This window comes from Mustela lutreola, chromosome 4, assembly GCF_030435805.1.
Source record: "Mustela lutreola isolate mMusLut2 chromosome 4, mMusLut2.pri, whole genome shotgun sequence".
In the NCBI taxonomy this organism is placed as follows: domain Eukaryota; kingdom Metazoa; phylum Chordata; class Mammalia; order Carnivora; family Mustelidae; genus Mustela; species Mustela lutreola.
The window spans coordinates 156,986,631-157,012,528 of NC_081293.1; the positions used below are offsets into that span (position 1 = coordinate 156,986,631).

Consider the following 25,898-nt stretch of genomic DNA (forward strand, 5'->3'; position numbering starts at 1 on the left):
ACTTCTGACACTAACTGTCTGCAGTTAGCCCAGACCCTTTGGCTAAGAGCTCGGTCTGAAGACTCTCCCCTCCCGCACTTTAGATGCCATTTGCAAATCATGGGTCCCCATGTTATCCATGCTTCTGTCTGACTTGACTACAAATTGGAGGTTCCCATGTCCTGCCTTCTCTTCAGTTTCAATAATTTGCAGTAGTGGCTCCCAGAATTCAGGGAAACACGTTCACCAGTTTACTATAAAGGATATAATGAACAGCCAGATGAAGGGGGTCGTAGAGTGAGGTCCAGAAGGAGCATAGGAGCTTCTGTCCTTGTGCAGTTCGGGGGTCACCTCTCTGCTAGTATGTGGATGTGTTCATCCACCTAGAAGTTCTTTGAACCCCATTGTTTAGGGTTTTTATGGAAGTTCTGTTATGTAGGTATGATCCCCTAAATCCTTAGCCTTTGGTGATTAGCCCAATTTCTAGCTCCCCGCCCATGTAGGGAAGTACAGCTGGTTGCCAGCTGAAAGTACCCGCTGGCAACCAGCCATCTTTGCCCCAGAGTCACCTCATTAGCATAAATTCAGGTGTGGTCGGAAGAGCCTTATGAATAACTGAAGACACTCCCCTTACCTCTATCAGGAAATTCCACAGGTTTACGTGCTTTGCCTGGAAGCTGGACTAAGACCAAATATCCAATTCTTACCATGCGGTTCCCTAAACCCAGACACTGGGATTGGGCTCTCAAGTTATGGATTTCTATTCTAGTCTTTCCACCTGCCCTGGTGCTATAGGAATTGCCCCTGGGAACCTTAGTCCCTGGAGGGGAACCAGGCCAGGAACCTAAGGAGCGCACCGGGAAGGCTTCGATAGTGTGGCAGACCATGGGGTAGGGTGGGGCACCGTGGCGGATAGGTCCTGGAAGATGCTTGCCCTGGCAGTGGGGCCCTGGAGGGCAGTCCCGGCCTCCCCGGCCACCCTTCTAGACACCAGCAGGTCATGAGTGAACCTCTGTTCCTAATTTGAGATCTGGTCATCCAGAGTTGGGCATATGCTCAGAGACTCTCTGCACACAGGGAAATTAAGTCCGGGTGGACTGGGTAGAGACTTGCCAGCGTCATGAAGGGAGCCCTTGGCAGAAGTCAACCGAATTCGAGTCTTAAGGCTGCCTTGCAGGGGCCCTTGTGCTTCCTCTGCCCTCCCATGCAACCTTCTCAAATTTGTTTCCTGCTCCGCTGTGGCCCTGGTCCTGATGGGTGTGAGAGGTGGGGCAGGACAAATTCCCCAACAGGCTTCTAGGCCTCCGACCTCCCACCTGGGAGCCCCCACTGCCCCTCATGGCATTGCTGCCTGGGGCTCTGCATCTTTCCCTGCTCCTCAACCCTCGGGAGCACGCTCTGTTTATCTGAAGGGCCCTGAGACCTCAGGAGCGTCAGCTGGCTGTCGCAGCTGGTTGGGTCAGGGCCTAATGTTCCACATTAAGGGAACATCTGTTGGCTGGGGCTGCTAGGGCATGGGCCAGACACAGCCATGCTCCACGGCCGTTCCGTGATCCGCGTGGGCCATGGCAGCCAAAGATACGCTGCTGGGTCTCTTTCAAGGACATGATGTCATAACCAGCCACGTGCCGGCTGGTTTCCTGCTGTGAAGGGTGGGCAGGAATCAGCAATAACTGGCTACTGCTGTGAGACCTGGGACCCTGCTCCCCTCACGTGGCCCCAGTGACCTAGTCTTTCTGGTTTGTTTCCCTCAGAATTTTCTGTGGGGCTTCCAGCTCCCAAACTCGGTCATCCCAGGAGCCAGGAGACCACAGGCCAATGTTACTGGGTGTGAATTCCAAAGTGGCTGGGTTTGGATTCTGAGAGACCCGGTTTTCTGCATTTGGAAGCTTTGGGTGCCTTCTTGTCCAAAGGCTAAGTCCATTGTGGACCCCGACAGGCCGGGAGCCCATGAGGTCTGCCCTAGGCTCCCCTTGCAGGCCTAGTGCCTGCCCAGTCGTCCTCTGTGACACTCCACTGGAATTTCTCCTCACCTTGCCGGGCTCTGCTTCATCTCCTCGCCTGGACCTCTCCCAGGGGAATGCTTCTCAGGGACGCCTAATTGAAATAATGAAATTAATGCCAGTAACAGCAATGAACATGCATTGAGTGGGCCTGGAGCTCCGAGAGCTTTACATGGATGAATTCATTAATCCTCACGACAGCTCTGGGCGGTGGGACACTGTCGGTCACCCTCTGACTGTCCTTGATCTGGTAAAGAAGCCCTCTCCAAAGCCCATATTTCTAGACCCCTCAGCAGGATGTGAGTCCCTTCCTGAAATTGCACTCTGCTGTCGGACCCTCCGTGTGGCCGCTTCCCTCCTCCACCTTTGCTCCCCTTCGTGGGAATTACGTCACCACTCGCACTTCCTCTGCCCACCTGATAAATGTGCGGTTGGTTCCCTGGGGCTCCCTTCTTCATGCCCTTCGCACTTCATGCCCTTTCCCTGGGGGGACTGCCGTCCCAGGGCCTCACCCTCTCCCTGTGTGCCAGAGGGGGAAGCAAGGGCTGCGCCTTGGGGGCCATGCTGAGGACATGAGGTGGTAGGTCCTCTGAAAGGTTAGCACAACTACAGGTGGGCTGGATGTCCTGCCCAGATCTTCCTTTCAGGTGGGCTGAGGGGATGGAGAATAGGACACGAGTGTCCACATATATTTTTCAGTCAGACCAACCAAACATGATGGCCCTCTGGATATGGCACAAGAAGGAGGAGGAGGCATAGCAAGGGCAGTCTCTTACCGAAACCCAACTTCGGCCGCCCTTTGTTTGAACAGCCAACACTTGAGAGATGAGTTTTGATTGGAAAGCAATACGAGCTTTATTCAGGCCACCTGCCACTTGGGAAGATGGCAGTCTTGTCCAAAAACCAACTCTGAGGTTACTGCTTGGCCCAGAGATTTATTTAAAGGAGTTTAGGGCAGTTACAGGAGGGCAGTGGTCTGTAACCTTTCTTGATTGCGTGCAGAAGCCAGCTGCAGACATTATCGGGGTGCCCACAGGTCATACAGCAGGGTCTGGTGACGGTGCAGAAGGGCTGTGTTCTCTTCTAGGAAAGAATGCATCATCTCTAGGTGTACAAAGAAAGGTTTAGTTAATCACGTGGGTTACGGGTGCTTGCTAAAGTCTGAAGATGACTAGGTTGGCCAGACGGGCTGAGGTGGCTTCAAGTCTGTCTAGCTGGGGCTGAGACAGGAAACAGGGCTGTAGTGGAAGATGCTGAGTGAAGTCTTGGGCAGGCTGGGTTTGGATTACTTGCGGCCTTTCACGGTGGGGATATCCAGCCTGTTTTCAGGTAGTGCAGGTCTCAGGATCCGGGGTTGTCTGTGTATAGCTCTGTCCCTAAGTCCATGAGCCAGTGATCTTGTTCAAGGTGGGAGCAGTGAGGCTCCGGGGGCAGGGTGGCCACCGGTATATCTGCGTTCAGTTAAGGTGGGCAAGGCAGACCCATCAGGAGGGTGAAGACGTGGGCAGCTGGTGGCCAGAGGCACCTCATCGGAGAGGAGGGATAGCGTCAGAGGAAGGGGTGGAGCATGAAGGGAGGTGAGGGAGCAGCCATGGGGTTGCCCAGACCTCCCAGGAAAGGCTGGCAGGGGTGGAAGGAGAGAGAGACAGAGGGTACAGGGTGGGCAGAGGGGCAGGAGGGTCTGCTGAGCCCCCAAATTAGTACCTGGTCATCAAGCTTGCCATCTTTCTCTTGTTCCTGGCAGCATGTGTCCGGCGATGCACCAAGTCTGGGTGATTCCTAAACACCCCTTGGTCTGCCCTTGCTCCCCCTCCAGCCCTCAGCATTTGCCTGAGTTGGGCCTGTGCCACTACTGCACTGGCCTCTTCTGTCTTTGGGCTCTGAGTCCCTTCACAGTCCCAGGCCTTGGCCACGCAGGCCTCTGCCTGGCCAGCTTTGCCCTCTTCCTCGTCAGACCGCTCAGAGCCCTGATCTCTGGAAGGCAGGGGCAGGCCTGGAGTAGCACCCTGAGACCAACCAGTTCCTGGAACTCCTCTAGAGGCCGGGAGGGCCCACCAAGGAGGCTGAGCTAAAGCTGGACCCCATCATGATGCTGGAGGCTGGGAGGACTAGGGGAGCTGGTGTGGAGAGATAGTGGGGTGCTCCAAGGACCCCCCAGCATCTCGTGCATGGTGATCCTGCCCTGGCCTGCTATGGGCCTACTTCTCCCTTCCCCATAGTCCTCCTGGCACCATGGGGCTGTGAGAGATGGAAAATCAGGTAAGAGCTCCCTCTCCACCCCAGGAGCCCCTGAAATGTCCCAGCTCCTCTTTGAGGGGTTTTCCAGGGATGAGGCTGAGCCCTGCCTCACACAGTGAGCCTCACCTTCTCTCCCTGAAACTGTTACCTCCCCCCGCAGGGGCCTGACTCACCAGGGTGTGTGTGTGTGCCCACCTGCATGAGTGTGGTGAGTGTGGTTGGTGTGGTGGGGCTGGGCCCCCTCTCACTATGGTTCTCTCCTCCATAGGCTGCCCTGGGATGTGGGACAACCTCACGTGTTGGAAGCCTGCCCATGTGGGCGAGATGGTCCTGGTCAGCTGCCCTGAATTCTTCCGAATCTTCAACCCAGACCAAAGTGAGTTTCCCCCTGGGGCTTCCCTAGGCCATGATTGGTCTAGCCTTTGCCCCACACTTGGCCCCAGGCCTTCCTGGGACACTAGTACCCAGGACCTAGGACCCCCTGCAGCCATGTTCTCCATTCCAGAGCTCCCATGCTAGCAGGAACATGAGAGTACAGACCCTGGTCCGCACAGGGACATGGAAGCGCCCACAGACATGGCTCCCAGGAAGCCCTGGAGATGGGGCCTGTGGGTGAGGCCAGGCTGTGTGTCCAGAGATGGACACACAGTGAGACGCTCTCTGGCAGTCGCACACAAGACACTCCCCCATGTCCACACTCACATACCCACTTAGAAACTAGGTATGGTATCACAAAGAACTCTGCTTAGGACATGCCTGTGTTTGAGGTCTTGGGGGTGTGGAGCACTGATGAGCTGTGGAGATATTCAGGGGCCCCAGATCCATTCGAGAGTCCTAGGGTTGGGCAGTGGCTGAGCTGTGTGACTCAGGATGTAGGGAATGGAGGCACAAGTGAGGGGGGGTGGTGCTCCTCACAAAGGCATAAGGCTTTACTGACCGCATTTCCAAGGGAAGGGGTCTGACTAAGATGGATTCATGCAGATCTCTTCTTTGGGTGTGAGTCCACTGGGCTCTCTAGGCCAGTTCCACCTTTCAGCTGGAACCTTGTAGACTCCTGAGGAAGGTTGCTCCTAGCCAGGCCTCCCAAGCCCTGGGAAGGGCCTAGAGCCCTGCCCTGCTCCTCCACCCCACTCCTGTGGCTGTGGAGGGAAGCAGGACACCAAGTTAGGCAGGGATGGGTCCTAGGCAGGTGATGTCCTGAGAACATGTCCACAGACTGCTGAGCCCAGGGATGGGGCCTTGTTTAGGGGAGGATGGAGGGCAGGGCCTTTTGAGGGGGTGAGAGGCATCTGAGTCACTTGTGTGCTCATGCACATGACCTTGCCACCTGACCCTCAGCTTCCTGAGGCTGCCTGCCCAAGGCTTAGGCCAGGGTCCTTCTAGAACTGGAGAACCTCTGAGCTCCACTCCATTATGGAGTCCTGCCTACCTCCAACCTCTGACCTGTCTATCAGAGGCAGAGGCACATTCTATTTCACTTCCAGAACGCCAGCAACTGTGACCCTGCCTGGAGGGGCAGGTGCATGTGGGAGGTGGCAGAGAGTGGCCGTATGCTGGGGTGTGGGGCCCCATCTGAAGACCAAGGGAGGCAGGGTTTAGCTCTCCCTCCCTGTTACTTCCCCTTCTGGGGTGTTCAGCCCCACCTCCCGCCTCCAGATCCCCCAGCCCAGAAGGAGGATGCCCTGGGCTCTCCCATCCTGACAGCTGGGGGACTGGGTGTGCCCCAGAGCCAGACAGGAAGTGAATTTGGAATTAGAGGCAAAGCAGTGCAGGAGTACGCGGTAGAGTGTGCACAGGGGACATCGGTGCGGTGGCAGCCGGTGACTCAGCCACATGGCTGCTGCATTCCTGTGGAAACCGCCTTCCTCACTTCCTTTGTTCATGTACTCCTCTCATTCATCATTTACCTGAGGTCTCTTGAACGTCTGCTTTGGGTCAGGTACCATGGCGAGACGGCTGCTTTTCAACAACAACAAAAAGGCAGAATGAATCAGTGGTGAACTAAGATGCCAAGGAAAACTTCCCTTCCCACTGTGTCCCCTCCCTCTGACAATTGCACCGTGAATGTGTTATTTACACCTGATTCTTAATGGCTCATTAAGGCAGGGCCCTTTAGCGTCTCCGTTCACAAGCCTGGATTAGTGAGACTTGCTTAGAAAGTTGAAAATGGCATTTCTTATTCTAGTTCATGGCTCCCAGGGCTGAATCTGCTTACTATAGCAGTTGTTGCTTCCTAGGCTACTGATGATAGGGGGAAGGGATTTCTCCTTCTCTGAAACACCTCGGCTCATCTCTCCTTCCCTGGGTCCTATTCCGAAGGGAGAGGTAGAAGTGTCCTGTGTCTGGCCCACCCATAGCCTACAGTCCTCATGTCCCTGGGTCCCCAGCAGAGCTTGGGCATGGGGAGGGGAGGAGAGAGGAAATCAGCAGGACCCTGTGAGAACAGACCCAGCGTTAGCTCCCTGGTTTACCTATGGGTTCTCTCTCTTTCTCTGTTTCAGTGTGGAAGCTAGAAACCTTTGGTAAGAGGAACCTTGGAGAGGAGAGACCGCTGATCATCTGTCCATCTGTCCATCCAGTGGGAGCCCAGTTCTGACTGCTGGGAATGGGTGGGGGTGGAATGAGAGGCTCCTCAGGGACCAGATTCCCCCCACACCCACCCCCTGCCCTTAACCATCCAAGGAGGTGGGGGACACAGGCACTTGGAAGACATAGCCCTTGGTCTCGGGGCGCTCGGCACTGATTTGGGAGGATGAGACACACTCGTGGAGGATAGAAAATGGGCATGGTACAGCCCTGAAGGTGCGTGTGAGCCCATGTAGATGTGGACATCCTCAGTGGCCTTGATGTAGGAATGGAAGGCAAGCTTGAGAACAGGAGATACCTAGCTGTGCAGCATGTAGGCAGGATAATGAAAGGTCAGGAGAGGCTTCCTGGGGGTAGGGGGTGGAAGGTCAGCTATGTGTTGAAAATAGGGTTTTTAGAAGTGGAATGGAAAGGAGGGATCATTGCTTTCAGGGGCTTTGTCATGAGAAAAGGATGGAGGTGGAATAATCAGGAGAGAGGAGAAAAAATGTCCGTGGATGAAGTCCTGGGTGCCCCCTCGGATGAGACAGGTTTGGGGCTGAGATGGAGGCTTGTGGACCCAAGAAGAAACCCAAGCCCAGGACCCATGTAGCTATTCCTGCTTTTTTTCTGGAAAATACCCAGTCATCCTTTTGCACTCCTCTCCCAGTCTGGAGGCCCTCCCACCTCCCCGACTCTGTTCTGCTTCCACTTCCTGTGGCCCCGTGGGGAGAACTGAGTCATGGGCCGTCCTTAGCATCACTGCAATACAAAGCAAATGGGATTGATGCTGGAGGGCACGCTGTGTCGGAGAGGGGTGCGGCTCCTGTGTGCACTGCCGCCTTTTGGCAGAGACCCCACTCTGTCCTTCAGACCTGGAACGGCCTTGACCTTCCAGGGTAGAGAGTGTACGATGCATAGCTCTGATACACGGAGGGCCGTGCGTGCTGACTCATGCCCGCTTCTGTGCTTTGCAGGAGAGTTCGATTTCCCTGACAGTAACTCCTTGGATCTCTCAGGTGAGGGCATCAACTGGGGCCCACCATGGCCTGGCTGGAGGGAGGGCATGGGCTGGCACGGGAGCTTGAGGGGCCCAGATCCAGGGCAGGTGGGGGCTTCTGTGGCTGTGGGATCTATAGTGGGCCCTTTTCCTTCCCTGTAGAAGGTGTGGATTTTCTCCACGGAAACTTGCACTCATGGGCCCAGACAGAGCATTGTGTGTATGATTTCTGGGGGCACAGATCTCTCAAAGCCACACTAGGGACTCCAAATACAGACACCCTAGATTCAAGGGCCCCTGAAAGTTTGGAACTCCCTCAGGGGCAACAGTGATTCTCCAACTTCAACTGTGACCTCAGTCACCTAGGCGGCTCCTCAAAACTCTGATTCCCTGCCCCTAGAGTCTCTGATTTAGCTGGCCTGAGGCAGGGAGGCGCTGAGAATGTGCATTTCCAGCCTGTCTTCCCAGTGCTGCTGAGGGGCCTGTCTGGGTAGGGGTGCCCATTTTGAGAACCAGTGCCCTAAAACCCTGTGCTCCTATGGATTTGCTGGGGTAAGAGTCTAGTGAAGTGGGTGCAGTCACTGTAAGGTTCTCCCAATCTAGAGAGTACTCCGTCTTCTAGAGATTTCCTTCAGAACAATAGCGTGACAAATTCGTGGAAGAGTTCTGAACAAAAAGATTTATACGGTTCTGTGCCCACACTGTCTTATAAAAAGAAACGGAGAAAGGAGAAAAATAAAAGAAAGGAAATGGCTTCTACCTCCGGGACACTTTTAAATAATTGCTTTTTCAAAGCAGTTTCCCTTTCCTCTTCCCACCACCTTGCTGTGGGCAAAGCACAGAGGAGAGGAGGCCCATGGCCACGGCCATGACTCCCCTGGGGCATGAAGACTTTCAGAGGACTTGGAAGGAGGTCGCCAGTCACAGCTTGACATGGATTTGCTGGAAGAAGGAGGAATATGGCATCCAAATGGGGGACGGAAGCAACTCCTCTCCCTGGGCCTGCCACGCATCCTCCTTGTCCTATCATAGGACTTCGAATTCGAGAAGGGATGGAGACCCGTCGTCTCCCCACTCTGGGCAGAGCTGTCTTCTGTGGCAGGGTCACTCACCCTCTGCTTCTTCCCAAAGTCCCGGCAAGTGTGTTTTTGACTCTCTTGGCAAAAAAGAACTGGACTCATTTCTTCCAACTCTACTGGCGAGGATGCAGGGTTGGAAGAGCAGAGGGGATTCCTGTCTTGGCCTCTGCCCTTGCCTCCTTCCTGACCTTTCCAGAGGTGGCCTTTCCAGAGGTTCCCCAGCAGGGGGAACTGTCCAGCAACATGGGTGCTGGAGCCCCTCTTCTGTGAAAATGTCTTGTACACAAGTTTCTGGCCCCTGAGTCCTGTGAAAAAAGAACCATTGCCATGTGTCGTGATATACCAGGTAAACTCCTAGGAAGCCAGTCTGGGAACCAGGGTTGGTCAGGGCCAGAGTCCAAGGCTGGAGGAATAGGGGGCTGCTGACCTTCTCTCCTCCACGGAACATCTGTGGTTCACCCTTGCAGACAATCTGGAGAGGGGAAGATGAGATGAGCAATCATTAAAGGCTAAAAGGCCCCAGGCGGGGCAAAAACCAATCTAAATTCCACCCTACAGACCGTAAATGACTCTTTCCCCTTTGGTGTCCTACAAAATGGCCTTTAAAGTCTATCAAAAGGAAATTAAAGTACATTAGTGAGAGGAAACAGACCTCTAAACCTGAGAAGGAAAAGTTGTTTTTTTTTTTTTTAAACCTGAATACATATCTTAATAAGATCTGGCGCTAGGTTAATGGAAGTCTGGTCCTTGTTAATCAAACAAGCCATACATGGCTTGGTGCGGGAGCTCTGGAGCTGCTGTAAGGCACAGAGCTCCCAATGTCTGAGGGGCTCTCCCGCCCCAAGGTCACTTGAGCTGATTCCTGGACCAGAATTCCTGGGTTGGAGAGCTGTGGCTGCTGGAGTCTGCAATGGTGATCTCATGTCATTGTTTTCTGTTTGCTGACGTTTGAAGAGTGCTGACCCATGGCCTGGGGAAGGCGCCAGGGCACTTCCCAGGTCCAGAGAGAGGGAGGCTCGATTCTCTTGGCTCTTGTTAAGAGATCAGCTGTGCCTTGTCCTCCCCAGTGTCCTTCACATCCAGGCTGAGCTAGAGGTCACTAGCAAGCACTATGTTCCCTCAGACAGTGGAAAATTTCATGAGCCTTCAACCACCGTGCTTCCCAGATGTGCATATGTGGTTTCTAGAAATTCCCACTTAAGAAGTAATTTTCAAGTAAGAATTGCAGGGTCTTCTTAATCATTCCCGTGCCTCGCTGAGTGTTTCTTCTGCTGCAGACATGAGGGTGGTGAGCCGGAACTGCACAGAGGATGGATGGTCAGAGCCCTTCCCTCATTACGTAGATGCATGTGGGTTTGATGACTATGATGAATACGAGCCCGGGGACCAGGTGAGTAGTTGTCCCTTTGTGGAGGTGGCAGAGGTTGGGCTGCGGAGGCTGGTGACCAGGTGTTCCCACCAAAGACCTTGGCTCCTGTTGGGCCTACAGGTCTCTCCCTAGGAAGCACGGGAGCACCTGCTGCATAGCCAAGCCAGACACACAGAGGGCAAGGTTTTTGTTCGTTCATTCTGGGCCAAGAAGCATCTGCTTTTCTTCCTGAGGCCCCCAGCCCCCACCACATGTCCCCTACCTCCCTGGCTACTCTTCCAGGCCGCTCATCCTTCCTGTGGCCCAGCAACCGAAGGGTTGAAGCTGGGCCCAGCTGGGGGCCTCCTGGACACTTCTCCAGGCCAAGGTTGATGCCTCTTCTGGTGGGTCAGTGCCCCTGCACTCAGCAAGCATTTACTGAGCATTGACAGAGTAGAGAGCCTGTGGAGGGGAGGAGGAAGCTTGTGGGGAGAGGGTGGAGGACAGGGTAGTCGAGGCCCGGGGGTGGGGGGAAAGGAGGAGATGAGATCAGCTAGAGGTGAAGAAAGGAAGGTGGAGCTGGGTGGTGGGCCCCCAGAGTAGGCAGGCCCTGGTCTGAGGGAGCTGGGGGCTGGAGCAGCTTCCATGCGGAGCCCTGGATGTTTTGTGCTTTGCTCCAGGATTATTACTACTTGTCAGTCAAGGCCCTGTACACAGTTGGTTACAGCACATCCCTTGTCACCCTCACCACTGCCATGGTCATCCTTTGTCGTTTCCGGTAAGACCCCACACCCCCGCCACCCACACACCAGCAGCATTCAGAGTAGCAGCACCATAGCTCAGAGCCCTGGCTCTGTCCTACCCACCCCTACCCTCTCCCCTGGATGTCAGCCCTGGAGGACCCTTAGAAGGTGTTTCCCCCACCCCTACACTAACAGGTGGGAAACTCCATCCAAGAGAGGGCAACTGATGTATCCAGGGCCACGCAGCAAGGGGAACCTAGGCAGGAGACCCCCATGCCTCACTTTTATCTTCCTGGTCCAAGGGACAGAGGCCGCAGGAGGGGAAAGTCTGGTGTCTCAGAGTCACGGAGTGAGGCAACAACGGCCTGGCTGTGAGGGAGGATGTAGAGAGGCGGAAAGCTGGGGAGCCCCCGAGTCAGAGCCGTAGAGCTGGCCCAGAGCAGAGCTTGGAGCGGAGGAGGGGGTCCCACGGGGCTCCTCACCTCAAGGCCTCTTCTTCCCCCGGCCTGCTGGGTTAGGAAGCTGCACTGCACGCGCAATTTCATCCACATGAACCTGTTCGTGTCGTTCATGCTGAGGGCCATCTCTGTCTTCATCAAAGACTGGATCCTCTACGCAGAGCAGGACAGCAACCACTGCTTCATCTCCACCGTGAGTGTGTGGAACCCTGGCAGGAAAGCCCTTCCAGGGCCCCCTTCCCTGTGACCCCCCCCACCCCCTCTACCCTCCAGGTACTTACCTGCTGGGACAGTGACTGTCCCCAGAGAACACAGAAATCCAGGAAGGACCATGAGTTGCTAGCAACCAGTGAGACCCCAGCTCGATGTCATTTCCTGTCCCTCAGTCTGTGTGTGTACTTGACACACAGTGTACTTGGCACACATGGCAGAGCCAATGTGGAGGGTCAGGTGGAAACACTGAGTCTCGGTGGCCCAAGGAGAGAGGGTTTGCCTGGCCTCTCGTCATTTCACTAACTGGTGGCAGAGCTGAGGGGCTGCTTGGTTGGGATCTCTCCAGAACATCTCCCCAGTTCTCATACCTTTGGAGGTAAGCAGAGGTTATAGGTTTTGGTGGAACAAGATGGAAAGAACAGCCCAGAGCACAGCGGCTTGACCCAAGAGAGCACACTTGGAAGGGCCGGGGTGGGCCCCTCTGTCCGAGATTTCTGGGACCAGGAGTCTCCCCATTGATGTCTAAAAACTTCATTTGACTAAGAAGCCTCCTGCAGGGTCCTCTGTACTCCCCTACTGATGAGGATGCAGGGTTGGAAAAGCAGAGGAGAAGGAGCAGGAAAGTTGGGGGAGAATGAACCTGGGGAGAGGAGTGGGCCCTCTGCTTGCCCTCCCCCCATCCTTTTCTGACACGCCTGGAGTTGCCTCTGTGGACAGCTTCAACTCAGAATCATAGGGTGCTGCCATTTTTAACTCTGCAGATCTGTGGGATGCTTGAGCCCAAGTGTGCCTGAGCAGAAGGACCCCCAGGATTCTCTGTGCTCCTGCTGGGCTGGGTGGGAGTCAGCAGTGGGGGCTTCCTGCCTCCCTCACCGTCCCCACCCTCTTTGCAGGTGGAATGCAAGGCTATAATGGTTTTCTTCCACTACTGTGTCGTGTCGAACTACTTCTGGCTGTTCATCGAGGGTCTGTACCTCTTCACCCTGCTAGTGGAGACCTTCTTTCCTGAGAGGAGATACTTCTACTGGTACATCATCATAGGCTGGGGTAGGTCACTGACTGTGGCCAGTGCTCAGGCCACATGGCTCAGGCCTCATGGCCAGATATGTCCTTGGTCCGCAGCTGATGGCATCTCTGGTTCTTGGACCCTTTCTTGCTCTTCCTGCCCATTGAAAGCCCACTGTCTGAAAGACATGGTATGCACAGGAGTTCTTCTGAGAAGTGAGATAGACAAAGTTCTGAGGGATACGTGGACATGCAGAGGCAGAGGTGTGAGGAACAGTTAGGGTCCCCAAGACTCCAGGTCTGAAAGAGAGACCTGCCCCATGGGTTAGAAACACCCTGGGAGCCCAAATCTGAGGGGACCCCAGGGCCTGTTGGTTTTCTTGTTGTCACCAGGCTTCTTTTCTTATTCTCCCAGGGACCCCAACTGTGTGTGTGTCCGTGTGGGCTATGCTGAGGCTCTACTTCGATGACACAGGGTGAGTACGTGCCCAAGAGCCAGGGCCCAGAACCCCGAGAAGGTTCTTATAGATGGGCCTCAGTGGCTCCCCTGACTTCAAGTTAATAGCCCCTGACTGCACCCCAATCACCTTCCCCCGACTGTACCCTGATTGCACCACTGATAGATCTACCCAGCCACATCTCAGCCGGATCCTAGTGAGAATGTGCAAGGTTTCAGAGGCCCTCTCCATGGCTGGGCCCAGCTCTGAGCGTCCTGTTTTCCTTTCGGGGAGGGGAGGAAGGCTATTGAGGGTGAGGTCGCACCTTCACAATCCTGAAGGGCATGGCCCTTGCCCAGGAGTCCACTGGTGATTCTAAGACGCAAGGACCAGGACACTAGAAGAACCAGAGCTGGGCTCTGGTCTGCAGCATGCCTGAAAACTCTTTTTCCAGCCAGCCCGTCCTCAGACAGCTGCAAGGGAAAAGGGCCACAGTGGGGCTGTCAGCATTGGCTTGTAGGCATCCCAGCACTGAGCTTAATCTCTCTTCTTTCTGTCTTTCAGCTGCTGGGATATGAATGACAACACGGCTCTGTGGTGGGTGATCAAAGGCCCTGTGGTTGGCTCCATAATGGTGAGTATCCTTGGGCAAGGATGGGGAAGAGACAGGGGCCTGGACAGAAGGCAGGAGAAGGGGACAAATACAGAGGCCACTGCATAAGCCAGCCTTCTCCTTTTTCCTGGCTCCATTATATTTGGCGACATGGAGACACTAGTTATGTAGCTAGTCCACTAGTGTTGGACATTTATATTTTCTCATTTTTTCCTCATAATGAAAAAATGCTACTAGGAGCAATTCTGTGCATAGTTTTGAACATGAGTATTTCTTTAGACTAAATCTCTAGAAATGGAATAGTTGGGTGGGAAAGAGTACCTCTTTGTCAGTGCTTATAATATCAATCATTTAAATTTTTGCACAAGCTCCTGGGGAATGATGGTAGCTCATTGTTTTAATGTGAATTTCTCCATATTGCTAGTACAGTGAGGTACTTTTCCCCCAGACATTTATTGACAATTTGCTTTTATTCTGGTCATTATCTGTTTATTTCTCTTGCTCATTTCTCTTTTGGTTGCTTTGCTCAGTTATCTTCCTAATTGTTTCAAAGATAGTAACGCTTTATTTGTTAAGTATGTTGTAAGTATATTTCCAAGTCTGCATAATTTTATACAAACTGTCAAGTTTTGTCTTCATAAGTTCTGAAACTTGTATCTTATTATGGGAGCCTTTTCCCAGCCTAAGACATAGAAGTATTCTTAGTTGTTTTATAACATTTTTATGGGTTGGATTTTTATATATTTGTCCTGAATCTAGCTGAATTTTTATTTCTTTGATCTGAAATGATATCTAATCGTCTTTAGTTTTTTATTTTTTCTCCCAGTGGATAGATATTCTACCCTCTCATCTTCTTATTAAATAGACCATCGTTTTTCAATTATGTTGAAATGTCCTTTTATCATGAATATTCCGTATATTCTACCAGTATTCAGTGCTATGCTACTAATCTATTTGGCTGTTTCTGCAGTGAATGCCTCCTTGTCATAGTTATTATAACCTGGTAGCAGGTTTTGATGTCTAAATCAAATATGTTATAATATCCTCTTCTTCATTCTTTTTTTCCTTCAAAATTTTCTTACACATTCATTCGTTCAGGTGAACTGTCAAGTATCCTTGTCAAGCTGCAAAAAGAGGGTGGTGGAAATGTTTAGAGAAATTGCATTAAATCTATAAATTAATTTGGAGAAGTGATTTTCTTAAAATATGGAGTCTTCCTCTCCAAGAACATGGCCTGATCCTTCTCCATTGATTCAGTCTTTCCTGTGGAGACATTTTGTACAGCTTTTCCATCATCTTGTTCAGTTTAGCTCTGGAGTGCTTTCCAGGGGCGCCCAGGTGGCTCAGTGGGTTAAAGCCTCTGCCTTCAGCTCAGGTCATGATCTCAGGGTCCTGGGATCGAGTCCCACATAGGGCTCTCTGCTCAGCAGGGAACCTACTTCCCTCTCTTTCTCTGCCTGCCTCTCTGCCTTCTTGTTATCTCTGTCTGTCAAATAAATAAATAAAATCTTAGAGTGTTTTCCAGTTTGGGTTTGTATTGTGTCTGGGACTCATTCTGTCATTGTATGTTCTAGTGGGTTACAGCTGGTGCATAAGGAAGCAATTTGTTTTTGTGTATTTTTTCTTTTCTTGGTTACTTTTCTTTCTTTCTTTTTTTTTTAAGATTTTATTTATTTATTTGACAGAGAGAGAGCAGTAACAAGCAGGGTGAGTGAGAGAGGGAAAGCAGGCCTCCTGCCGAGCAAGGAGCCTGATGCAGAGCTCGATCCCAGGACCCCGAGATCATGACCTGAGCTGAAGGCAGATGCTTAACCGACTGAGCCATGCAGGCACCCCTGTTCCTTGGTCTGGATGAGGATGGTGTTTGCTATATAGTTTTGAGTAGTTATTCTTCATTAAATTAAGAAAGTTTCTATTTCTGGCTTATTTTAGTGTGTATTTTTTAAAAAATCCGGAAATCAAATGTGTTTTGGAAACATTTTTTTAAAGTGGTCTCTTCCCTTAGTGATGGACTTTTACAATATTCCAGTTTTTCTTCTTATGAACAATGCCACGATGGATATATTTGTGCATATCTGTGTGTGTGAATATGTCTTTAGAATAAATCTCTAGGGGGTGCCTGGGTGGCTCAGTGGGCTAAGCCGCTGCCTTCGGCTCAGGTCATGATCTCAGGGTCCTGGGATCGAGTCCCACATCAGGCTCTCTGCTCAGCAGGGAGCCTGCTTCCTCCTCTCTCTCTCTCTGCCTGCCTCTCTGCCTACTTGTGATCTCTCTCTGTCAAATAAATAAAATCTTTAAAAAAAAAAAAAAGAATAAATCTCTAGGAGTGGAATTTCTGGGACAAAGGTTATGTATGTTTAACATTTTCATAGATGGGATGGCTGGGTGGCTCAGTGTGTTAAGCTTCTGTCTGCGGTTCAGGTCATGATCCTGGGATTGAGCCCCACATTGGGCTCAGCGGGGAGCCTGCTTCCCCCTCTCTCTGCCTGGCTCTCTGCCTACTTGTGATCTCTCTCTCTCTCTCTCTCAAATAAATAAATAAATAAATCTTTAAAAAATGTTTTTCATAGATATCAAATGAGCAGAATCCAAGATTGCTCATTTCTCATGTCTTTGTTGATTCTTTGATCATTGAACTATTCACTAGTCTTACAGGAGATAAAGGTAGCTTATTGTTTTAATCTGTTAGTGTAAGAAATATTAGATTTTGACTTTCTTGTTTTTTTTTTTTTTGACTTTTTTTGCATTTCTGGTATAAAACCTTTAGGCCATGATCTGTTTGTTCTTTTAATGCAGTGATAAATTCTATTTTTTAGTATCTTATTTATAGTTTTTGCATTACTTTTTGTAAGTTCTCTGGGTCTGTGTGTTTGTGTGTGTGTGTGTGTGTGTATCTGTATGCTTTCTTTGTTGTCTGGGATTTGTTTTTTTTGTTTTGTTTTTTAAAGATTTTATGTATTTGATAGAAGGAGACACAGCGAGAGAGGGAACACAGCAGGGGGAGTAGAGTAGGGAGAAGCAGGCTTCCTGTTGAGCAGGGAGCCTGATGCAGGGCTCAATCCCGGGACCATGAGATCATGACCTGAGCCGAAGTCAGATGCTTGACTACTGAGCCACTGAGGTGCCCTGTTGTCTGGGATTTGTAGTGGAGTTTTGTTAGCCTAATAAGCAACTTGTGAGGTTGTCTTTTTATTTGCTTTTAAACAATGACATAGCCTGTAAATGACATCTTCCCTAAAGGTGTTATGAAACTGGTCTGTAAAGTTAACTGGCCCCGAGCCTTTTAATGCTTATGTCTTTGATTACTTTTTAAAATTTCTCCTGAGGTCATTTCTCTACTTAGATTTTCTACACCTCCTTGATTTGATTTTGTTATTTTCTACTTTCCCATTTTGTTTGATTTTCTCTTATGATTCAGAATATTCTATACATCTGTTGTCTTGTTCTCCTTCTCATCCCTAAATTTGTTTACTTGCATGTTCTCCTTCTGGACTGACTAACCTCTGCAGGGAGCAGCAGCAGGTTCTGTGCTGAATTCCTGGGACTGTTGGGGCCCTGGGCTTGAAGAGAGGGAGAAGACTAGGAGAACTACCTTCGTGGAGAATGTGGAAACAAACCAACAAGACCAGACCCCCAAATAAAGTTTTTATTGATCAAATCTACTTTTACCCAACTTTTTATAATGAATTTTTATCTTCAGTAGTTTCCTTCTTATATAAGTTAAATGGGTGGCACTTTCCCCTTAGCTTTTGATTTGAATGCTTAATTATTTTGTCTTCAGTATTTAGTATTTTTAGTGTCAAGTTATTGTTAAGTTAGTGTCAAGCTCTACATTTTTTAGTGTCAAGCTCTTCATTTTTTTCCTCCGGCTGTAGCTGCTTTGGCTACTTTCAGAGGCTGTTGCCATGTGATCCTCACCTTATGCCTTGTTTCCATTTATTGGCTCCCCGTCCCCTTTGCTTTCTCACTGTTTAGAGAGATTTTTGTCCCTGATCTTTCTCTGAAGGTAAAGGCTATTATTGCTATTCCCGGGCATCTCTTTAATTAATAATGCTTATGGCCATCCATTCTGGTTCCCCATGTTCCATTCTTTGAACTTGGAGTTTCTCCAGAGGACAATTCCCACCTCTGCGGGAGCCTCTTTTCTATCTGTTGGGTGTTGTTTTCCATGACCCCGATCCTGTTTGCTCTTACTCTACCAGAAATTGGCTGCTTTTCTGGCTCACTCCGGATAATCTTTCCTATTCCTCATGATTCCTATGAAATTCATGTTCTTTGCTCTTTTCTGTCATGTTAGCACTAGTAGGTGGTGAGGTAAATGCGTGTTCTCCTGCCACCGGCTTGAATTATAAGTCGAGATGGGATTTTGACTGATCAGGGAGGGCTGAGGCTGTAACAGGCCAGGCCGAGGCAGGGCTGCGGCAAGTCTTGGCCTGGAATCAGTTCTATTTTTCTTTGCTCTTCAGGTTAACTTTGTTCTCTTCATTGGCATCATCGTTATCCTTGTGCAGAAACTTCAGTCTCCGGACATGGGAGGCAATGAGTCCAGCATCTACTTGTAAGTACCTTCATGTGAATGCCATTGTCACTTCCAACAGCTGTGTGGGCCCTGCACCCGAGTCACAGGAGAAGGCCTAGGTATTTCGCGGACAGGGTATTTGCAAGATTTCTTTCTGATTAAAGTGCCCTTAAAATGTAGCTGCCCGCCTATTCTTCAGCCAACCCAGCTGCTAATCTGCGTGGTGGGAGGGAAGAAAGAGAGGATGAGATGGTCAGATCCTGGGTCGCACTAGCAAAATCAAGGTGGAAAACACCAGATTCCTTAGGGTAATTAGGGCCTTCGTTGTTGAGCAGTTGGGTTTCCTTTGGGGATCTTGGGTCTGTGGGAAGTTCATGAATGCCACTGGATGCACCATTGCCTGATGTCCCCACCACCAGCCCAGTGTGTGCAAGTTGCTCAGGCCTGACTGGCGAGCCAGGTGGACATTTTTGCTGGTCTGGGTATTGGAAGGGGGGAGTCCTTTCTCTTTTCTACCTTCTTTCAGGGCAGCTTTATCTCTGGGTCTGGTTTTCCTCCTGCAGCTCCCCCTCCTCCTCCCTGAGCAGACGTACACTGATATGTTTGAGATCCAGGGGGTTTGGGGGCAACCCTTACCATTGAGCATGGGTTTTCTCCACTTCCATGGCCATTTGGCTTGCTTTCTACAAGTATTTTTGGAGTCACTAACAGCTTGTCCCACTCGTTCTGTCAGCCTTCCCCCAGCCTCCCACCTGTTCTGAGTCTAAGCATCTTCTCTTTCACCCATCTTGCCTGATCATCCCGAGAATGACCAGCTGGTTGGGGTATGGGGTTTGGGGACATTTCTGATGCTGATGAGGAAGATCGATCCCCTGTGGTTGGCTGGAAGGGCCAGATGGGCACAGAACATTGGAGGGCAGTCTAGTGGTCTGTCCATAAGCAAGGTAGAAAATGTGTTGCCTCCTCGGTTTTTTAAGAAGAAGGCAGGTTAGAAGGAGCCGAGGTCTTCTCATGGCATCGGTGGGGAATTGGTCCTGCCTTCATCAGCCACCCCAACCCCAGGCTCAGAACCCTGATGGCTACCAGTGGACAAGTAGGACAGCACAGAGAGACCCAGCAGAGGGTTCTCTGCAGCTGACCATTGTCCTGCATAGAAGGGGAGGCAGGAGCTACCCAGAGACCAGCCCCAGATCCTTCCGCTCCTTGGGGCTTCCCCAGGGAGGTGGAGCTTGCCCTTGGTCTGTAGGTTTAACTTGGGCACTCTTCCTTGTGGAAGTCCTTCTTGTGGGGGTGGGGGCTCTGCCCAGGGCCTGGGTTGGTCAACCATTTTTTTCCCTGCATTTAGGATGATTACATTACATTAGAAAAGACCCTCTTTTTTTTTTTTTTTTTTTTGCTATGCATTTACTGTCTTTTGTTTTTTTTCATGTTTTTGCCAACCCATGCTTATGTGTATGTGTTATGTCGTCAAAAATTATGCATAAATCATAAAGTTTCTGAGGCCTTGTACTGGGGGGTCATCCATGGGGCTGGCTCCCTGCAACTAAGTGCCCTTGAGGGGTCATCCCTGTCTTAGTCTCCAGAACCCACAAAACAGGGCCCTCCTGCTTCCCTCATCTCCCCTCTGCCATCGGCACTCATGACCTCGTGTCTGCACCCACACGGTTATTTCAGACATAGGAGGCTAGAGTAGTAAAGGGTCCCTCTTCTCTCCTTTGAGCTTTAGCTTTCATTCCTCCACTCTTTGCTTCCTGGTAGGAAGTGTTTTCCCTTCTTTGGTTCCTAGGATCTCTTCTCTGGGAGGCTCTGCCCACTTCCCCTCACCCTGCCTGTGCAAGGATGTACACAGGGGCCCAGCTGCTGCCTAAATAAGGACACTTCTCGGACCCCAACACCGAACTTCAGCTCAGACATCTTGTCCCAGGCAGTAGGAAGCCCCAGGGTCTGGTGGAGAGAAGAGTGGGGCTGGGGGGGCTTTCAAGTTACCACAGGCTGGGAGCTGTAGCCTTTGGGCCTTCCTGATGTGTAGATGACCATTTCTCAAAGTGGTTTCTACATTTACGTGCCCATGTTGAAAGAACCAGCTGGTTGGTTTGCTTCCATTCTGGGGGGAAAAAAAAAATCATTTTGCTATCTCCGTACATCCCCTTCTTAGACAAAACCTGTACTTGTCTCCAGCCCCAGAGATGGAAAACTCAGATGTGGTCTGCAAGCCAGCGGGGAGGGCTGATGTGGGATAAGGGATCAATTTGATCCTATGAAATTTAGCAACATTTCTGAGCATTTGCAGGGTCAGGGAGACCCAGGGAGGGACAATCAAAGTGACGGTGCTGCTGGGGACTGCAGAGCTCCTAGCAACACTTGCCACTCTGACCATGCACAATTTGTGCTCACAGACACCCAGTGAATCTGATGGGCTGAGTTGCCAACTGTTCAGGATAATCCGCGTTTTACAGCTGAGGGAACTAGTTGTCAGTGAAGTGAAATGAATCCAGTAGGAACGAGTGGAGCCATGGCTCTAGGACAGCAGGGGCCCTTGGCTCTGAGCTTGACTGCACTGTCTTTCCTATCCTCCAGGAAGTTACAGACGAGAGATGGTCCCTAAATAAGGGGATAAACAAGGCTTCCTGGAAGAAGAGGCCCCAGTGGGATCCGGCCTTGTAGAGAACATCCCCACCTGGAGTGCTTTGGGCCCGGGAGGTGTCTGTTGTTGGGGAGGGGAGACTACCGGGGTGGTGGACGGAGGGGAAGGGCCAGGACCTGGTGGGAGAGGAGATTTCAGGGCTGTGCCCGAGTCCCCTTGGTCCACCAGAGGTATGTGTGGGGCTAAGAAGCCCCTTCCGATCTGCCCACAACAGCTTTCCGGTTTTTTCCTCTGTTTCCAGAACAAATTTAAGCCTGAGAGTCCCCAAGAAAGCCCGAGAGGACCCCCTGCCTGTGCCCTCAGACCAGCATTCACTCCCTTTCCTGTAGGTTGGTTCCAGCTGCTCAGATGATAAGGGTTTGAGACACGGCTTCTGTTGGGGGCTTGGAGGCCCATAGGGGGGCGGCGACACTGAGCCACCCACACTCTCACCTCAGGCTTCTGATGGAATGAGGGGCTGGCCTCAGACCATGGGCAGTGGCCAGGTGTGGAGTGTGGGCCTGGGTCAGGCTTGGCATGTGCTCTGGTTCCCTTTGGTCTGGGGTTGGGGCTAGGGCTCAACCTGAGGCTGGGGTCAGGGTTAGTCTGCCCTTTCCTGCCCTGAGCTCTGTGAGGTGCCAGCTGGCTCAGAAAGGGAAGGGTGAGGTCCCTGCACAGGCACCAGTTGTGCTGAGACCACCTCCAGGAGCTGGCTGTCCTCCCAGCGGGCTCCCCAGGTCTGCTTCCAGCGGGTGTTGGAAGCTGCCTCTCAGGTCTCAGGTGGGGGAGGGAAACCCCACATGTACTTCCCTTGGGGACCTCGCAGAGCCAGTCTGCATGGCCTCTTGGGGTAAAGGAAGGAGGTTGTCACTAGTGATGTCGCTAGTCGGCAGGGCTGTGTCATACCCAGTGTCTGAAGGACGGCATTGACTCTAAAGACAGGCTCTGTCATGGCAGAAATGCAGCCAGGAAGCTGTCAGCCCAGGAACTCAGCCCACAGCCTAAGGCTCCCAGTTCACAGGGAGGTCCATTTTCCACTTCCAAAGCACCCCTACCCTATCGGGGAGCACCCTGTCCTCAAAATTCCTGTTAAGGATCAGCAGCGGGGAATGGTTACTCCCATTTTGCAGATGGAGAAACTGAGGCCTGAGACCACCCAGCAAGTCACTGTCTAGACAAAGCCTTGAGCTCAGGAGCCCTCACTCCCTGCCTTTCCCCAAGGTTGGAGAGGGGCACAGAGCCTGAGCTTGTCCTCAGTGGTGGGGGACGGGGTAGGAGCAGGCAGGGGAGCTCCAAGATCTGCTGAGCTGAGCTTCTGGCTGGAGTGCCGGTGTGGTGTGCAGTGATTCCCCAGGTGCTGGGCCAGGGTTCCAGGGGGATATGGCATCTCAGGGCCAGGAGGGACCCTTTGGAGAGTGTTTGGCTCAGGCTGAGATGTTCCACGGACCTGCCCAGTGACCCAGCACCACACTGCTGGCCAGGAGCAGGGTGGATTAGACACAAAGCTGCCCTCTGGGGTGGGTGGGGTTGGGGGGGCTCCAGCCTTCTGTGGGGTGTTCCCTGGGGCCTCATAGCCCAGGGCACGCTGCACACAAAGGCACCAGAGCTTCCATGGAGGTTAGCCTGTGACCATAACAGGCCTTGAAAATCCATGTGCTGCCTCCCTGAGTTATAGGCCAGGGCTCCCTGGTTTCCAGAAGGAGGCGTGGACCCTGTACCTGCTATGGGGCTCTTCAGCCTTCTGATCCACTTCTACCCAGTACTCTGGCCTGTCTCTTCTCTCCCTTCAGGTCCAAATCAGAACTGAGCTCACCAGCCAGTCTGGGGTTACGTCTTCTTCTTGATTCCTTTCCCCTTTGCTACCAACTGTAGTAACTCCTGAGAGGCTGCGACATCTCTTCCTTTCTCACACCTGTCTCTGGCTTTTCTGCCACCCTTTCGTATGCTTTTCTGTGGGTCCTTTTGTGCAGAGCCAGGGAGGTTTTGGGAGAAGTACTGTTTGGGAAGAAAGACATTTAATTTTGTCCCTAGGTTCTTTTCGTGAGAGCCCTCCCAGGCATCAGCCCCCCCCCACACTTTATCCTGCCCCTCCCAGCAGAGACCCACATCTTGACCAGGGGTCTCAGCTAACTTGCCATTAAGTGACCTTTAGTGTTAGAAATCAGAGGAGTCTGTATTTACTGTGGCCAGGGCCCAGGAATGGCAGGGATAACCCTTTGGGAGTTCAAGGAGGCGTAGTCTCAGAGGAGAGCAGCTGAGGCTTTAGAATTTGGGGTGAGGGCTTAAGATGGGCACGTAGGGGGCCACATCTGAGGTTTGGGCTTTCAGGCTCCTGGGCACCAACCAGGCTACTGGCTGTAGGAGAAAGTAGCCAGCCTTCCAATCTAGGCCAGGCAGAGATAAATCTGGAGATGAGGAAGGCTCCCATTCCTGATTGTCCAATTAAGCTCTTTTAAGTTGTGAGAAAAACATACCTCTGTGTGTCTATCCATCTCTTTGTATGTATACGAAGCAGACCTTTGACATTCACTGAGGACACATGAAGAAACTTCTCAAATACATGACTTCCACACGACAGTGTTTCTCAGGCTTTGAGCTGTCTGTGGATCACCTCCGGGTCCTGTGAAAAGGCGGATTCTGAGCCAGCAGTGCTGGAGGTGGTGGGGGGTGGGCACCTAAGATTCTGCATCTCTAAGAAGCTTGCAGGTGGTGCTGATGCCACTGGTCTGGGCAGCACCGAGCACTGCGCTGTCCCTCACATCCCACATCTGTCAGGTGAGCCAGTGGTGGTTCCTACCCTGCCATGCGGTGTGGACCGAGAGGTGCTGGTTATTAAATGAGAACCATGCACCTGATGGAGGCAAGGGTCCTGGGGCGACCTCGGCTTGCCTCATCTTTTAAGTATGTGATTCTGATTCTTGCCTTAGCAAAATGACATGTCTGCCCAGGTCAAGGACCTTTAGACTTCCTCTCAAAGAGCTGGAATCATAAATTATGAATCGGTGAATGCCCAAGGCCTGGTCTCCTCATGTGTCTCTGTTCTCATGTGCATCAGAGCCCCTCAGCTCAGATCACCGGCAGGTATTAGGGGCTCCGTGCCATGTAGTGCCCGAGGAGAGTTTGTAGAGGAGGCCGCTCTTTTGCTATCTGATGAGGTGACACAGTGTTTGACTTGGGTCTTATATGTTTATCAGAGAAGGAAAAGAAGTGTCTAAGGCTTGTCCCCACCTAAGTGCAAGTGGGACCGTAAAGAACTGGGACAGATGGGAATTCAGCCTGACCTCTCTGAGAAGGTGGAAATTCTGTGCCTGCCCTACCCAGCAGAATATAGAGTGAGCCTGACCCCCGGGTCTCCCCTCCTTTAAGATGACTTGTTTCTGCAGGCTATGGGCAAGTGCCCAAAAGATACTCCTGCAGTCCCTGCCTGTGGAACTTTGATCAGGAAGCCTAGCCCAGCATTGTGCTGTGAAACCGTCATCAGGAATGGACATGCCCTGGACTATGCTGTGCAATATGGGAGGCACTAGCTATGTGTGGCTGTTGAGCCCTTGTGAGGTGGCTAAGGTAACTGAGGAAGGTGTATTTCTAGCTTGATTTAATTTTAATTCAAATAGCTGCAGATGGGTCATGGCTGTTTTGTTGGATAGTGCAGAGTTCGGTTAATTAGCCATCTCTTCCATCCATCCCACTTCTGTTGCCCCTATATGCCCACGCCAAGCTGCCTGGGAGCTCAGAGAGGAGGAGGTCCAGGCAGAAGAGGGAGAGGTGTAGAGGAAGAAGACCAGTGGACACCCAAGCCCAGAATGGGCTTGATTTGGGCTGGGTCGGCCCAGGCTGGGCGACGCGAGGTCCACAGCATGGGTTTCCAGCTGTCCGTCTTGCTGCGTGACCTCTGACAAGGCCGTGCTCCAGGCCTGGCGCTGACTCAGCAGAGAGCTTTCGGGGTGGGGGGGCCCTGCTTGAGACCCAGGCCCGCCCCCGCCTTCAGAACACCCATGCCCTCACCTGCTGCGGACCTGGTGTGAGTGCTCATTGTGTGCGTATGTCTCTGTGCACACACCTGTCCACGTCTGGGCATGCCTTTCTATGTCCAGAGCTGACCACATCTTGGTCCCTGGCTTCCTCATTCTCTTCCGTGTCACTGCCCCCGCCCTGGCTCTGCACCTGGGCTCCTCTGCCCTCCCTTGAGCCTCGAGTCGCTCTAGGTTCCCCTCAGTTCCCTCATTGCCCAATGCCCCCAGCTGACAGAAGTGCTGATCTTGTCACACCCAGCAGCTGCGTGCAGAAATGCTACTGCAAGCCACAGCGGGCTCAGCAGCACTCCTGCAAGATGTCAGAACTGTCCACCATAACTCTGTAAGTGTGCGCGGCGTGGCTGCAGCTGGGGGTCCCGGAGGGGAGGGGGCCGCATGCTGCTGCTGCCGCCTGGAGCTTTGCACCTGCTAGCTGTCCCAGAGCGGAGAGCGAGGCTGTACCTCCAGCCCAGTGGTTTCTCTGCTGTTGCATGTTGGTGTCTGTGTGTCTTGTGAATTCTCTGCAACCTCAAGCCATCGGGGGAGGGGGAGGGGGGATGCTGTGGGGACGGAGCTGTGGTCCCTGTGGGAGCAGCCTCCTTGCTGCTGCCACGGTGCGTGGTTTTCCCTTGAATCCCCCACTCTTCTGGGCTTCAGTGTTTGCACCCGCCAAATTAGTTCTAAGAGTCTTAGAGCCTGAGTTCCTATACACTGGACCCTCACCCCCGAGGAACCTTGCTCACACTTCCTGTGCTAAGAGGCTTAATCCTCACAGTGACCCTCTGAGGTGGGGTCCTTGTAATAACCTCATTTTACAGATGAGAGAACTGAACACAGAGAGGGGAAATACTCAAGGTCCCATCCCTGGCAGGGCGAGGATTTGAACCCAGGGAGTCCTCAGCACAAAGGCCCAGGGCATTTCTAACTGAAGATCAGTCTTCCTTTGGAAATCCCTTGACAGGGGAGGGGAGGGGGAGCCCACCGTAATTTGGGCCGCTCTGACCATTGGAAATTCTTCCTTGTGTTTTTTTAGGGATCTTCTGTCCATCGATGTCCCCTTGG

The 25,898-nt window shown here is 52.0% G+C and overlaps 1 protein-coding gene across 5 annotated transcripts in view; it reads left to right on the top strand.

Annotated features, from left to right (window-relative positions):
* ADCYAP1R1 (ADCYAP receptor type I) overlaps positions 1–25,898 on the top strand; it is a 58,499-nt gene that overhangs the window by 22,180 nt on the left and 10,421 nt on the right. For 2 of the 5 annotated variants that reach the window (XM_059171491.1, XM_059171489.1), the window contains 11 exons: positions 4,489–4,596; positions 6,722–6,742; positions 7,763–7,804; positions 10,142–10,254; positions 10,893–10,990; positions 11,474–11,606; positions 12,520–12,673; positions 13,047–13,107; positions 13,633–13,702; positions 18,148–18,239; positions 25,096–25,179. In XM_059171491.1, the coding sequence (XP_059027474.1) occupies positions 4,489–4,596; positions 6,722–6,742; positions 7,763–7,804; positions 10,142–10,254; positions 10,893–10,990; positions 11,474–11,606; positions 12,520–12,673; positions 13,047–13,107; positions 13,633–13,702; positions 18,148–18,239; positions 25,096–25,179 (976 nt within the window). Of the gene's footprint in view, positions 1–4,488; positions 4,597–6,721; positions 6,743–7,762; positions 7,805–10,141; positions 10,255–10,892; positions 10,991–11,473; positions 11,607–12,519; positions 12,674–13,046; positions 13,108–13,632; positions 13,703–18,147; positions 18,240–21,085; positions 21,170–25,095; positions 25,180–25,898 lie in introns of all 5 variants that reach the window. The other 3 variants (XM_059171490.1, XM_059171492.1, XM_059171493.1) reach the window with 3 other exon arrangements.